The following is a 15160-nucleotide window of genomic DNA, read 5'->3' as shown; positions in this document are numbered from 1 at the left end:
GATTGGAGGATGATCGGGACAGAGGTTAGTGAATCGGGTCGCTAAGTGGTTGGAAGTTGATCGGTGGGCTTAGTGAATCTAGTCCATATCATAAAATCTAGTCCATATCATAAAATCACACCACCAAGAATCAAATAAACCCCAACCCCCCATGCCCCCATACCTTCCTCTTTCTCTCTCCCCAAACCCCTCTCCCCATCTACCCCTCCCTTCCCTCCTATCCCTTGTCTTAAAGACATCAATCAAGAGGAAGGACTCCACCCCATTGGAGTGTTCTTTCTTCTTTTCATTTCTATAAAGACAGTAAAAAATACCATGTATCACAATTTTTAATTCTACCCATTTCTCTTCTTTCAGTATTCATATTATATAATTTATCTAATCATTCTTATAATAGATTTATAAAGATTATTTTCATTATTGTCATTTATAGCCATCTTATTTTTTTAGGGCAGAACGAAGTCAGCTCCTACCAGCTCCAACCCATTGCCATTTCGATGTTTAGGCTATTTGTTGCTGTTTCTTCTCCTGCCCCGCAACAACCTTTTCTTCTCCCCATCCTAAAAATTGGAAAGTTTGAAGGGCTGCAGCTTTAGTTGAGATATGATATGATGCTCCCTTTGCATTAAATTGTAATCCAAATGGAAATGTTCTTCTCTAAGTTTCAATGTAAAAGGTGCAAATTCCCTCCATCGTTTCAGCTTAAAAGGGGAAATATATGCATATAAGGATACTTCATGTGTGTCCCATATTATCTTCTCCTGTTTTTGTGCTGCAGTCAAAATTTCCTCCTTTTGTACATAATTATGAAAGCATACTACAATGTCCTTAAATTGGTTGGCCGTGTTGCCCCCAGTGAACGATGTGCATAGAAACATAGAACATGACGGCAGAAAAGGGCCACGGCCCATCTAGTTTGCCCACACTAATGGCCCACCCCCTAACTACCTCCATGAAAAGATCCCACATGCCAATCCCATCTTTTCTTAAAATCTGGCACGCTGCTTGCCTCAATTACCTGTTGTGGAAGATTATTCCAGCGATCAACCACCCTTTCGGTGAAGAAACATTTTCTGGTGTCGCCATGAAATTTCCCACCCCTGATTTTCAATGGATGCCCTCTTGTTGCCATGGGTCCTTTAAGGAAAAAGAGATCCTCTTCCACCTCGATACGGCCTGTGACATATTTGAACGTCTCGATCATGTCTCCCCTCTCTCTGCGTTCCTCGAGTGAGTACATCTGCAACTTACCCAGTCGTTCCTCATACGGGAGATCCTTGAGTCCTGAGACCATCCTGGTGGCCATTCGCTGAACCGACTCAACTCTCTGCACATCTTTTTGATAATGCGGTCTCCAGAATTGTACACAGTATTCCAGATGGGGTCTCTTCATGGATCTGTACAACAGCATTATGATCTGACGAAACTTCTACGGATACAGTCCATGATTTGTCTAGCCCTGGATGAAGCTTTCTCCACTTGATTGGCAGTCTTCATGTCTTCGCTAATGATCACCCCCAAGTCAATATGGATTTGGTCTATTTGTTTTTCAATCTGAACTTAAGCCAGAACATGCATTAATATTTTCTGAACTACTTCTATACAGTTACGATACTCAAGTATATCTGGCAAGCCTCTTAAACAAAGATTTTGTCTCCTACCCCTGTCTTCTACACGATACATTAATTCAGTCACTTGCTTTTCCTGTTATGTGTTTTTTTTCTTCCATTGAATTCAATTGTACCGCAACTTCCTCAACTTGTTGTTCCGCTTCCTCTATACGCTGACCCAGTCCAATTATATCCACCTTAAGTTCAGATCTCATTGATGCCAAATCCTCTCTTGACGCTGCTATATCAGCTTTAAATTCCTGAAACCATCCTCATAGTTCTTCCATACACAGTGCGCTATCATTCCCCTCAGGGCATTCTGACCACTCCCCGCTCAGTTCTTCAGAGGCTGACGCCATATTCTCCTTCTCTCGTCTAGCTTGACTGCTGCCCGAATAAGCAAAGTCCTTCAAATCAGGAGTCTTTTTCTTACTCATTTAGAAGCTGGTTATTCAGTTATTCAATAATGCTAAAATAATAGTCAGTTATTAAGGGCTCCTTTTACTAAGGTGCGCTAGTGGTTTTAGCATGCGCTTAGCGCACGCTACAATACCGCACGGGCTAAACGTTAATGCCTCCCTAGAGCTTGCATTTTTTTTTCATTTAGCGCGCGCTAAAAACGCTATTGCACCTTAGTAAAAGGAGCCCTAAATCTTTCAAATACTGCCATCTTCAGAGAATAATCCACCTTTCACTCCAGTGGTCAGGGAGCCATGGGCTTATGCTTCCTTCCGGCTCATCGACATCACTTCCGGCCTTGTTATTTGGACTCTTATTAAACTACATACTGGTACATCCAATCTCTTGTTCTGTATTTTTTGTTGTTGGTTTTTTTTTGTGAAACACTGATCAACATTTTGTGCTGACTAGATGTTGTAATATACCCTTTTTTTATTTTTCTGCTTTTAAACTTCTGGTACAGATTGTACCAGAAGTTTAAAAGCAGAAAAATCAAAAAAGGGTATATTACTGAGTCTTTTGGATTATTGTAATATTGTATATTTAACAATCCCCAAGAAAGACATAATTAGACTCATATTGATTCAGAATACAGCAGTTAGAATGATCTACAGTCTTTAAAAATATGATCATGTGACTCCATTTTATTGTGAGTTGCATTGGCTGCCAATGGAGGCTTGTGTTTTCTTTAAGTTGGGTTGCTTTTGCTATAAGGTTATGTATGGTACTACTCTGTTTTATATGGTTAATAGATTCTCTCTAGCATCGTATAAAAATTGTAGAAAATCTCATGCCCTGTTTACTGATGTACAGGGCTATAAAAGCAAGAAATTTCTAGACCATACGTTAGCATTCCAAGCAGCTTCACATGACAGAGAATTTCGATTGTTATTGCTTGGAGCCTGGTCTTATAAACATTTCAGAACTCAACTGAAAACTTATCATTTCATTGAAGAATTGTTGGGTGGGGGGGAAAGGGTTATAATTTCTACTTTAATGGATTATATGTATAAGAATGTCAAGTTCTGTATATTTTATTAGTAATATAATGTTTTAATATTAATCACTTGTTTGTCAGTTTTAAAATGAATAAAGAATTTAAAAAAAAAGAAAACTTATCTTTTTTCAAAATACTTGGTTAAATAATTTCTTCCTGTCATTCTTAAATCATCTTTAGTTTATAATCTTCTCACCGCCTCTTTTCACTTTGTTATTGCTGCGAGGTTACTGCTGCTAGGTTATCAATTTGTCTATGCTGCTAGTTAAATAATTTCTGCCATTCTTAAATTGTCTTTAGTTTATAATCTTTTGTATACCGCGTAGAACTTATGGTTACACGGTTAAGAAGCACGATGTTATGTTATGTTCCTTCTTTTCTGGCTTTATTGTGAAGTTCTCTGTTTAGCTATTTCAAGGTACAAGAAACATTTCACTAAAATTGTTGCTCCTCAAGGAAGTGCCACCATTTACTGAATGAAGTGTTCATCTACTTTTTCACAGGATACTTAGGGCTCCTTTTACTAAGGTGCACTAAGCATTTTAGTGTGCGCTAATCACGCGCTAAACGCTAACGCGCGCATGTTAGTTTATGGATGTGTTAGCGTTTAGCACGTGCTAAACACGTGCTAAAACACTTAGTGCACCTTAGTAAAAGAGGGGGATAAGTGTTGAATTTTTTGGCGTAAATAGATAAAAAATGTACCCCTTTTGTCCAAGTGTCCGTACAGCCCCTTTTACCAAGCTGCGCTAGAGGTTTTTAGTGTGGGCTATGAGCGTTGGAGCACTTACCTCATCAGCCCACGCTATAAACCAGGGGTAGGGAACTCCGGTCCTCGAGAGCCGTATTCCAGTCGGGTTTTCAGGATTTCCCCAATGAATATGCATGAGATCTATGTGCATGCACTGCTTTCAATGCATGTTCATTGGGGGAATCCTGAAAACCCGACTGGAATACGGCTCTCGAGGACCGGAGTTCCCTACCCCTGCTATAAACTTTTAGCGCAGCTTGATAAAAGAGGGGGTTAGTTAATCTCTCTCTCTCTCATGTGGGTTTAGAGTAGGATTAATCATGTTTTAAATACAATATAAACTGTGCTAAAATACAGACACCCTAGGGTGATTCATTAATATTTTCTCAGCACTGCATAAGAATGCCGTATTAAGAGGATCCTAGCAGGAAAGATCCATGTAGCATTCTCCTACCTAGTGCATCTCAGCAGAGGAGAGAGAACTGCCGTTGTTTGTTGTGGGCATCCTGTGAAGTGAAGTCAGATCCTATCACACTTGTTTCACTTTTCTGTTGGTCTGCTGATGTGTACTTTTCTGTGCTTTGCTTGGAGATATCAATGAGTGTGAGCTCTTCCAGAGCAGCAGCAGACAGGTACGAATCTGTACCTATGAGTGTATCAACACCCCAGGCTCATATCAGTGCAGCTGTCCCCAAGGATACATTCTGAACCATGAGAAGAATAGCTGTGAAGGTGAGTTTCTCTTTATACCACTTTAATCCCTTCTCCTCTACAATCACACTGCTACACCTGACTAGGGTTACCATATTTTTCTCTGGGAAACCCTGGACACATGACCCCGCCCTGTTCCGCCCCAGCTTCATCCAGTTACGCCTCCAGCCTTGCCCCCACAAAGCCTCCTCTCTTCTTCCGGACAAGCTCCAACTGGGTCTGGAGGGCCTGGAATAGAGACAGCTGAGGGGAGATATTATTGAAGTCTACAAAATCCTGAGTGGAGTAGAATGTGTACAAGTGGATCGATTTTTTTATTCCATTAAAAATTACAAAGACTAGGGGACACTCGATGAAGTTACAGGAAAATACTTTTAAAACCAATTGGAGGAAATTTTTTTCCACTTAGAGAATAGTTAAGCTCTGGAATGCATTGCCAAGGGTTGTGGTAAGAGCAGATAGCGTAGCTAGTTTTAAGAAAGGTTTGGACAAGTTCCTGGAGGAAAAGTCCATAGTCTGTTATTGAGAAAGACATGGGGAAAGCCACTGCTTGCCTGGATCAGTAGCATGGAATGTTGTTGTTACTCCTTGGATTTTGGCCAGGTACTAGTGACCTGGATTGGCCACCGTGAGAACGGGCCACTGGGCTTGATGGACCATTGGTCTGACCCAGTAAGGCTATTCTTATTGTCCTCCAGATGTGGCCGGAGCTCGTCAGGACTTTCCAAAATCCAGACAAATGCCAGATTTTGGAAACTCCATCTGAGAGCCCGAACAGTCCTCTAAAAAGAAGACATGTCTGGTAATCCTACCCCTGACCAATGGTTCCTGCTGACTGCTAAACCGACACAACAGCAGGAAGCACATTCCTACCTGTCTTCCTCTCTCCTTCCTGCTTCCTCTTTCATATTCACAGCATTATACCTGCAGACAAGAGTGGTTTCAAACACTGACCAGGGAAGCTATGTGAGACCAATTCAGCGTTTTCACCTTGCACAACAGTGCCAGATTTGAGTCTAGTTCTATTTTTCCAACTCATGCCAATAAATTTCTAGCTTCTTGATATGACTGGAGATGTACTAAGCAGTGATGGGTGATAATGCAGACATTTTCAGCATGCATAGAAGGAATGTAATGCAGGGATGAACATCCTCCCTCTCATTAATTATCGTATAGTTATAGCAAATGGAAAATTATGGGCATAATAACATTGCAAAGTGCACTTTTATTGACTCGGCAGTTTCTTCCTGCCTCTTTGGTTTTTCAGCTCAATCTAATGAGCTATATGTAGATCCATAAATTTTCAGTCACAACAACCTTGATCGGTTTTTCGTTTGGTTTTTTTAACTCCCAGATTTGCTCAGCCAGCAGCTACAGACCACTTCTCCTTCTGGATCATGGAAAGCACAAGTAGGCCACTAGATGTAACCTAGCAACTAGTGCTGTCCGATTCAGGGAAAAAAAATTTGATTCGATTCAGCCTATTGAATCGATATATATATATATATATATTTTTAAATTTGATTCGATTCGATTTTCCTGCCCAATTGGGTGGTTTTCTCCAAATATCCTGGTGGGTTTATTTTATTGCCTCTTCACCCCTTTTATAGCCTCTTCACCCCTTTGCCCTCTCCTACCCACACTGGTCTTGTGGTGTAAACAAAATAAACAAACAAAATATACTTTTCCTCTCTCTGTTAAATCCTAGCTCACGTTCGCGGTCTAACACCAGCTCTGGAAGGATACACATTTCAAATCTGACATATTGTAATCACAAAACAGAAAATAAAATTATTTTTCCTACCTTTTCTTGTCTGGTTATTTTTCAAATCATGTTGGTCTGGTTGTTTTCTGATCAGGCTCTCCTTTCTTCGTGCTATCCATTCATCTTCCATCTCTGTCCTCCCCTTCTGTTTCCCTTTCCTCCCCCGGAAGTCTGGCATCTTTCTTTTTTTTCATCTCCATCCCCCCCGCAGCTGGAGCAATGGACCTCAATATCCCCAGATCCACCATCTCTCCTTTTCTCAACTACCCTTTCATCCAGCATCTCTCTTCTGTGTCCCTGTCCCTATTCTCCTCTCCAGTACTGCCCCCTTGTGTCCCTGTTCCTATGCTCTCTTCATGCCCAGCATCTTATCTCTCCCCATATCCAGCTTCTTCTTTCTCTTTTCCTTACCTCCTATATCCCCTTCCCCAGGTACAGGCTTTCTCCTACTATCTCTCCTGCCATCCTGCACCCTGCCTACCTACTTTGGAGCAGTATCTATCCCTCTTGTACCCTTCCCCTTGTGGTCTTACATTTCTTCTCCCTCTCTCCTTTAGTCCAGCACCTCTTCTTTGCTTTCCTCCCCCTCTTTTTGGTTTGGTCTCTCTCTTCCCTTCACCCCAGGTCTGGCATCTCCTCTCCCCTCTCTTACTCCTTCCTCCTCCTCCTCCCTCTGCACAGGCCTGCCTCCCCACTACAAAGGAACTCTTCCTCCTCTTCCCCCCGCAAAGGCCTGCCCCCTGCCGTGAAGGCACTTTTCGGCCTGCTCCCCGCCGCGAAGACCTGCTCCCCCCGCAAAGGCCTGCCCCCCTGCCATGAAGGCACTCTTCAGCCTGCTCCCCCTGCAAACCTTCCCCCAGCTTCCCCGCTCTTACCTTTAGGCTAACACGGCAGCCTGCAGGCTCGTTGGTGTTATAGCGATCCCTGCAGCTGCCCGTCGTCCTCAGTGGCACGTTCTCTCTGCTGCGATCCTGTCCCTGACATCGGAGCAGGGGCAGGACGTAGCAGAGAGAATGTGCCGCTGAGGACGACGAGCAGCTGCAGGGATCGCTATAACACCAACAAGCCTGCAAGCTGCCATATTAGTCTTAAGGAGGTAAGAGCAGGGAAGCTGGGGGAGGCCTTTCTGACTGACTCTTCCCCCTCAAGCAGGAGCAGCAGCGGACGGCCAGCAAGAGGCAGCGCTGCAGCTCCTGCTTTAGGAAGACACGGGGGAAGGGTCGGTCACTGAATCAGGAGGCCGATTTTTTGAAAATTGAATTGGTTCACCTGATTCGAATCGGTGAATCAATTTGAATCGTGAATCGGGCAGCACTACTCCTCAAGGTTCAACCAGGCAGTCAGGCTACATTCCAAACTCTCTCCTAGGCCAGACTCTACCTTATGTCATACAGATGCTCTTGTATGGAAAAACATCACAGAAACATTTAACTCTATTTTGTACCACCAGCACAGAAGCTCATGTATTTTAACACCATTACAGAAGCTCTTGTAAACTGCACTGAATTGACTCCACCAGTCATTACTAGCAGTATAGAAGCTTTCAATAAATAATAATTTGTGGGGCTGCTTCCTCTTCAAGCATGCTGGCCACCACAGGCTTACAGGCACTTGTGTTCACGCCTGAGCTGGGCTGCAAAAGAATAGGTGCCCGGATAATTAAAAACCCAAAGCAGGCCAACTTCCCAACCATCTGCTCTTCAGTGGGAGTAAGGAAAAAATGGTGTGAATCTTAATGGGAGGAGATTAATTGTAGGAAGAATGGAAAGGAGGAGGCCGAATTGCATAGAGTGGTGACACTCAGTAAGCAGGAAGGCTGTGGTCTTCCCAATCAACTGTCTACGGGAAGGGTCATCTGCACCATGAAGGAGCAATAACAACTGGCATGGTAAAAATACAACTGAGTATTGAAGGAAACCATCTCCTTCTTCTTCTGGCCTACATGTGCTGATGATCTGATAGATGACTCCTGGTCCCCCACTGAATTGTTTCACCCAAACAGGAGATCCTACATTGTCACGTTAAACACACAAAACAGAGAAGGCGACCTGTAGTGGTCAATGTCTTTATTGTAGTCATTAAACACTACAGGTCGCCTTCTCTTTTATTTGTGTGCCTTTACTGAATTGTGCCAGCAAAATAGATAAATTTGTGTTGGGGGGGGGGGGGCATTCTATGAAAAGTTTGCATTGCACATAATTCCCCCAAGCATTGCTTCCTATCTGAGGGATCCTAGAGAGACAGGCAACACATACACTTGTATTTAGCAGAGAGCTGCTTTCTAAAATTAAGAGTTTTCACAAGTTGAACTAGACCTCTAAAAATGTACAGCTTCTTTCACTATAATCAGTGCTTTGCAAACTTTTATCCAGTATGACCCTATTTAAACATTTAAAATGCACATAACCTTGGATGATGATTTAAATAAAATAGTAAACCTCCAGTCCTCTCCCTTTTATCATATACGTCCTCCTTCCCCCACTTATGCAAAACATAAGAGGTGGCAGCAGCAGCAGTAGTGGTACAACAGTTGCAGCATCAACACAAGGTCTTAGGTTTCAATGTGAACTCAGAAATACTAGTACCCTGCATGGGTTTCTAGTCTAACAGGATGCCAACACAGGAGAAGGGGCCAGATCTTAGGAACATTCATCAATTCACAGGACCCATGCTTGGAAGGGGAAGCTGCTTTTTTTTTGTTTTTTACTGTAACCCCACCCAATAATGTGCTCCCTTTTGGGGTCCCAACCCATACTTTGCAAACCACTGCGTTAGACTTAATTAGTCATAGCAGAGGATACAAATGGATGCTGACTGATCAGAAGCAGGCAGACTATAGTCCTTAGGCCACAGCTGGCCTGGGGGTGCTTTTCTTCATCTCTTAGGGACCATCTACAGGTCATAGTTCCTTTGAATCATCTTTAATGATAAATAATGTTAATTATTCGATACAACCTACCATTAAGATCTTTGGCATCATTCTAGACAAAAATTTGACGATGCAAAATCATGTAGATGCTTTGGTCCAGAAGGTTTTTTATACCTTATGGAAGTTGCATAGCCTAAGATCCTATTTTGATGTCACATCCTTCAGACTGCTAGTTCAGTCACTGGTAATGACTGGGAGGTATTCAAAAGAATTTTTCAAGGTTGAGAATAGTCCAGAATGCTGCTGTTTGCTTGATTTTTGGCTTGAAGAAATATGATCATATCAGTCCCTTTTACAGAAAATTGCATTGGTTGCCTGTTGAAGCTCATGTTAAATTTAAGTTTGGGTGTTTTTTTTTATAAAGTTCTTTTTGGTATGACTTCCACATCGTCTTGATTCATTCTCCATTGTTGGATCCAAACATCAGTGAAGTACTCATGGCTTGTTTAACTTTCCTTCAACTAAAGGATGTCGGTATAAAAAAATTTCATTATCGTTTGCTTGCTTAGGGATAGGAAACTAAAACCTTTGCTACATTGTTCTAAGTCTTATTATGATTTTAGAAAACAGTTGAAAACTCATCTGTTTTGTATTTAATCAAACTGATCCTTTTGTAAGGTATTTTATTTTTTAATTTATGTAAACCGCATTGAACATAATTGATTAGATTAGATTAGCAGGAAAGGAGGGATAGGAAGGTGATTTGTCAATTTCTGGAGCAACTTTTAGAAAGAGAGGAAAATGGCACCTGCCATTGTCCATGCTCTACCTCTGCCGCACCCTCAACAGATAACTGCATTGAGGGCAACTTAAGAACATTAGAGTTGCCATGATGGGACAAACTGAAGGTCTATCAAGCCCAGTATCCTGTTTCCAACAGTATCCAGCCCAGATCACAAGTACCTGGTAAGATCCCAAAGAGTTTATGCTACTTATCCTAGGAATAAACAGTGGATTTTCACCAAGTCCATCTTAATAATGGCTTATAAACTTTTCTTTTAGGAAATGAGTCAAACCTTTTTTTAAACTCTGCTGAGCGAATTGCTTTCACCACATTCTCTGGCAACAAATTCCAGAGTTGAATTCCACATTGAGTGAAGACATATTTTCCCCAGTTAGTTTTAAATCTACTACTTAGTAGCTTCATTGCATGCCCCCTAGTCCTAGTATTTTTGAAAAGAGTAAAGCAATTTGCATCTAGCCATCTACCCCACTGAGTATTTTATAGACCTCTATCATATCTCCCCTGAGCTGTCTCTTCTCCAACAGTGCAGGTTTGAGTGCTGGTAGACTACATGGTGGTAGTGGGGAGACATATGTGAGCCTCATGAGGATACCACATGATGTCCGGTCCTAAAAATAATAACAATAACACATGTTTAAAATTACTATTTTTGGTGACATTCTGAGTTTCTTTAATTTTTGATGGGGGATAAGCGCGACCATTCAGAGCTGTCTTTAGCCTCAGGTGGGCTTGAGAGTAGCTGGTTTTAAGAAAGGTTTGGATAAGTTCCTGGAGGAAAAGTCCATAGTCTGTTATTAAGAAAGAAATGGAGGAAACCACTGCTTGCCCTTTAATGGTAGCATGGAATATTGCTACACCTTAGGTTTTGGCCAGGTATTAGTGACCTGGATTGGCCACCGTAATAACGAGCTACTGGGCTTGATGGACCATTGGTCTGACCCAGTAAGGCTATTCTTATGTTCTTATGTGATCAGGTGGTCAAAGCCAGATCTTCCACATGGCAGTATGTACCAGGCTGGCCCTGTTATAGAACTTTCCAATGAGTGCTTTAGAAGGGATACCTAAGCTACCCCTGGAGACTGGGGTCTATCTCTGTATGGAAAGCTACTGAAAAGGCTAAGCTAAATCCAAACAAATAAATATTGGATACTGTTCCTTTACCTCTCTTCCTTTTAAAAGCTACCAATTCAGACATTAAAACTGGGTAGATTAAGTTGCTTGAAACCCTACGATTTTAGAAAGTATGTGACCCTGTTTGGGTGAAAAGTGCTATTTAAGTCCTATCTGTTATATTTATAACTGGTTGACTTATTTTCTCTGCTAGACACTGATGAGTGTTCCATAAACAAGCACAACTGCAGCCACAGGGAGAACTGTGTGAACGTGTATGGGGGATTCAGGTGTGTACAACCAGAGTGCCCCAAGACACGACTCAACACCAGCTACGTTAAGACATCACTCTTGTAAGTATTTCTTGCCCAGCTGCATGAGATACCCAAATCATTCTCACACTGTAAGCATGAAGTATAGCGGGAAAGAGAGGCCCATTCAGTATAGTGTTCAGATGAATTCATGGCCTGGCCTTTACTGAGGCATGCGCTTACAACTCAGAAAGCAAGAAAACCACAACAGACCTCCAGAATCAGAGTGGAGAAAAGACTTTATTTACCCTTGATTGAGCTCAGCAACCTCTTTAATGAGAAACACTTTTTGGTGTTGGAGAAAGTTTCTTGCCAATCCCCTGATGCAAGCACATTGCCAAAACACAGCCTGTGCCAAGTCCTATAAAAAAGCCTTTTCTCCACTCCAGTTCTTAGGGCCCATTGTATGTTTCTTCTTGTGCTTTGCTCACTGTGTGTGTATAGGGTTACCATGTTTTTCTCCAGCAAACCCTGGACACATAACCCCACCCATCTTGCATCCAGCCCCACCCCCACAAAACCTCCTCTCTTCTTCTGGATGAACTCCAGACGCATCTGGAGAGCCTGAAGCATGTGCAGATGTCATCTGCACATGCTTAGAGGCCCTCCAGATGCAGCCAGAGCTCATCGGGACTTTCCAAAACCCAAGCTTGTTGGAACTGAGTGGGCATTCCATAAGGCACAAGAGAAGGGCAGGGAGGAGGGGGGGAGGAGAGAAATAGAAATAAGGTTGTAGTATTGCGTGTTGGCATGTAGGAATAAGGTGGACTGTAGGAGTAGGTTGAGAGTTAGTTGGGAGGACCAGGATTGGGGTTGATATCCCCAGCGGAATGCAAAAGAAGGAGGAGGAAGATACGGGTGAGGACAGGAGAGGTGAGGGAGCACCTGCTGCTGCGATTTGGGTGAGGTGAATGCAGGGAGAGAGGGGATAATCGAATGAGGAAGAAAGTGTAGGAACTTTAGAGCAGAGATGAGAGTAGAGGATAAAAGAGGTAGTGGGTTTGAAGAGTGAAGGGTGAAGTGTTAAGGTGCTCAGTGGCTTGAGGAGAAGGGAAAGATTGGGGATGGTTAATATCAGCAGGAGGGGAAGTAAGGGAGTCATAACAGTGGAAGGGAAACTAGGAAGCTTGGTTATGGATCAGTCTGGAGAGCAGAGGGAGATGCGCGAAGGTAGATGAGGGGTAGTTTTTAAATCACCTGGTCACGTGATGTGATGATTCAAAGAGTGGAGGAGGGGAGGAAGATGAGAGCAGGTAGGCAAAGCAAAGGGTTCTCAATTTGAGCCAGGAGGGGTGTCTCAGTAGAAAATAATACTTTTAAAACCTGGTCATGTGATGATTCAAAGAGTGGAGTGAGACAAGAGACAAAGCATGGCCCTTTAAACATCACATGAAGGCCTCTACAAATAATTGGGTTTTTAGCTGTTTCTTGAAATGCATATGATCCTTACATAGTCTCAAAACTCCAGGAAGTGAATTCCAAAGTTTTATAGGAAACATGGAGCTCTTTAATCTCATATAATGAATTTTTTTTTCTCCTTATCATTAATCAGCCTCATCCCACCCTTGGATCATTACCTACAGGCTGGTTGATAAATTTCCCAAAGATTCTGGAAACATGCCGGAGCAGAGTAGAGGATCTAGGTGCATAGTAGAGGATCTAGGAGGAAAGAGGGAATGTAGGCAGCTTAGGAGTCTCCCAGAAGAACTGGAAGACTTGGGCTATGTGCTATGTAGCAACAGTGGGAAGCACACATAATTGATGATACCTATCCCTTGAACTTCAAATTAGATGAAAAATGCATTTCAGTAGGTGGCATTATGAGAAGTGATATAAATAAGTCTATTAATAGTTGGGTAAATGGATAATAATGGGAACCCTTGTGTTTACATCTTTGTGTTTTTCTTTTATTTTCTTAGCCAGTGTGAACGAAATCCATGTCCCCTGGATAGCAAAGCCTGCCGCAATGCAGCTCATTCCATCTCCTTTCATTATCTACCCCTTCATTCCAACCGCTCCATCCCCAAGGTTCTTTTCACCATGTCTACCACCCAGTATCTGGGAGACAACCTGCGCTTTGTCATCCTTGGGGGCAGAAATCATGATGTTCTTGCTGTCCAGCGGTCTGATCGGCAGACTGGTGAACTAATTCTGACCAGTTCAGTGGTGGGGCCAGCGACTCTGGAGGCTGAAGTTGAGATGACTGAACTGTCCCGGAAAATAATTCTTGGAAGACACATTTTCCAAATTACCATCTTTGTCTCCCAGTATGAATTCTAAATCCTTTCATGCCTTCAACAGCCAAGAAAGGCTATCAGCAACCCAAAGTATGATAAATAACAGTCATGGCACTCAAACTAAAACAGGATATGAATTTCAGGGTTTTTTTTTTAACCTCAGGAGTCATATATTTTCAGACATTGCCTTCTAGATAGTCAAATTATGCCATGGTAATTAAGACAAGATCCACATATCTCTAAATGCTTATTGTTACTAAAATATATCTTCTAGCCACAGTCTAATTAGTCTGCTTTTGAGTGTCACCGCCAAGGAAATGACGACAGATTCCTGTTGGCCATACGTTGCATTGTGGAATTTATTCTGTGTGAAATACATTTTCTTCAAATACAAAAACTTTTAGTTTTAGCAGAGGTTTTGTAAAGCTGAATAAATTAGAAGCTTAAAGAAAAGCTTACTTGCCCCAGTGTCACAAATAATAATAACCCCTACTCCCCCTATATTAATTAAATACATATTTAACCTATTACTCCATAGTTTCCCTAAAACCTTGGAAATAACCATGGTCAGAATATCATTACAAAAGGCCTCACATTCAAATGTTATTTATGATGCAATGGCTAATATGAACCAATATGAATGACATCGTTTGTGACAATGGTTTATTTTAGGATTTCAAGGAAATTGAATGGAATCCCCCATTTTCATTTCTCACTGTGAAGTAGGGTTCTAGGTATAGAGTTCAAATACCTGATGCTCTGGTTCTCTGCTCTTCCCAGCTTGCAGGCACAGATTGTTGTTAAAGGAAACCTAGGCTTGCTGTCTGTGACTAATTTTTGGTGACACATTTCCCACCTGTTGATGACACACTGGTTGACCCTTCGTTTTAGGGGAAAATTAACTTCCAAATTACAAAATTCAACAGTTCAAGTAGATCTGATTCCTAATTACGAAAAGGAGAACAGAGTAGAAATAGGGGCTGTTTCAAATAGTCTTTTCTCCTAGAGGCAATTGTACAGTAAATACAATCCTGGAGAACACCTCTAACCCTTCCCTTGACACCTAGGGTGGTAAAGATAGGTGTAAGACAGAAGACATATTTGATTTTAATTTACTATGGCAGTGGTCAATAACCACAACTACATGATATTTATCAAGTCCTAGGTCTGTAGTTTTATTAGACAGATTCACTCCTTTGTGGATGACATTCAGCTTTACCTAAAGGAAATAAAAGAGGGGACCTATGGTGCTCAATATCTTTAGCAGAACAAAAAACAAGTGGGGAGGGGACTGTGCACATCAACCTTTGGGCAATTATAATTTATTGAAAAATCATAAAAAAAAAAATCACATATACATAATATATAAGACACCAAGCCTTAGGGCCTCTTCTATTAAACTGCACTAGCAGTTTTCTAGTGCTGGGAGCCGCGCTGCTCCTGACGCTCATAGAGTTCCTATGAGCGTCAGGAGCAGCGCAGGCCATTCAGCGCGGCTCTTTGCACTACAAACTGCTAGCGCAGTTTAATAGAAG

The 15160-nt window shown here is 42.0% G+C and overlaps 1 protein-coding gene across 2 annotated transcripts in view; it reads left to right on the top strand.

Annotated features, from left to right (window-relative positions):
• FBLN7 (fibulin 7) overlaps positions 1-14952 on the top strand; it is a 31368-nt gene extending 16416 nt beyond the window's left edge. Inside the window, exons 5-7 of one of the 2 annotated variants that reach the window (XM_033943046.1) lie at positions 4409-4549; positions 11292-11430; positions 13308-14952. In XM_033943046.1, the coding sequence (XP_033798937.1) occupies positions 4409-4549; positions 11292-11430; positions 13308-13668 (641 nt within the window). In that variant the 3' untranslated portion in view covers positions 13669-14952. The remainder of the gene's footprint in view (positions 1-4408; positions 4550-11291; positions 11431-13307) is intronic. The other variant, XM_033943047.1, reaches the window with a different exon arrangement.
• Positions 14953-15160: the final 208 nt, after the last annotated feature.

This window comes from Geotrypetes seraphini, chromosome 4, assembly GCF_902459505.1.
Source record: "Geotrypetes seraphini chromosome 4, aGeoSer1.1, whole genome shotgun sequence".
Taxonomy (NCBI): domain Eukaryota; kingdom Metazoa; phylum Chordata; class Amphibia; order Gymnophiona; family Dermophiidae; genus Geotrypetes; species Geotrypetes seraphini.
This window is presented reverse-complemented; position numbering and strand designations above follow the sequence as displayed.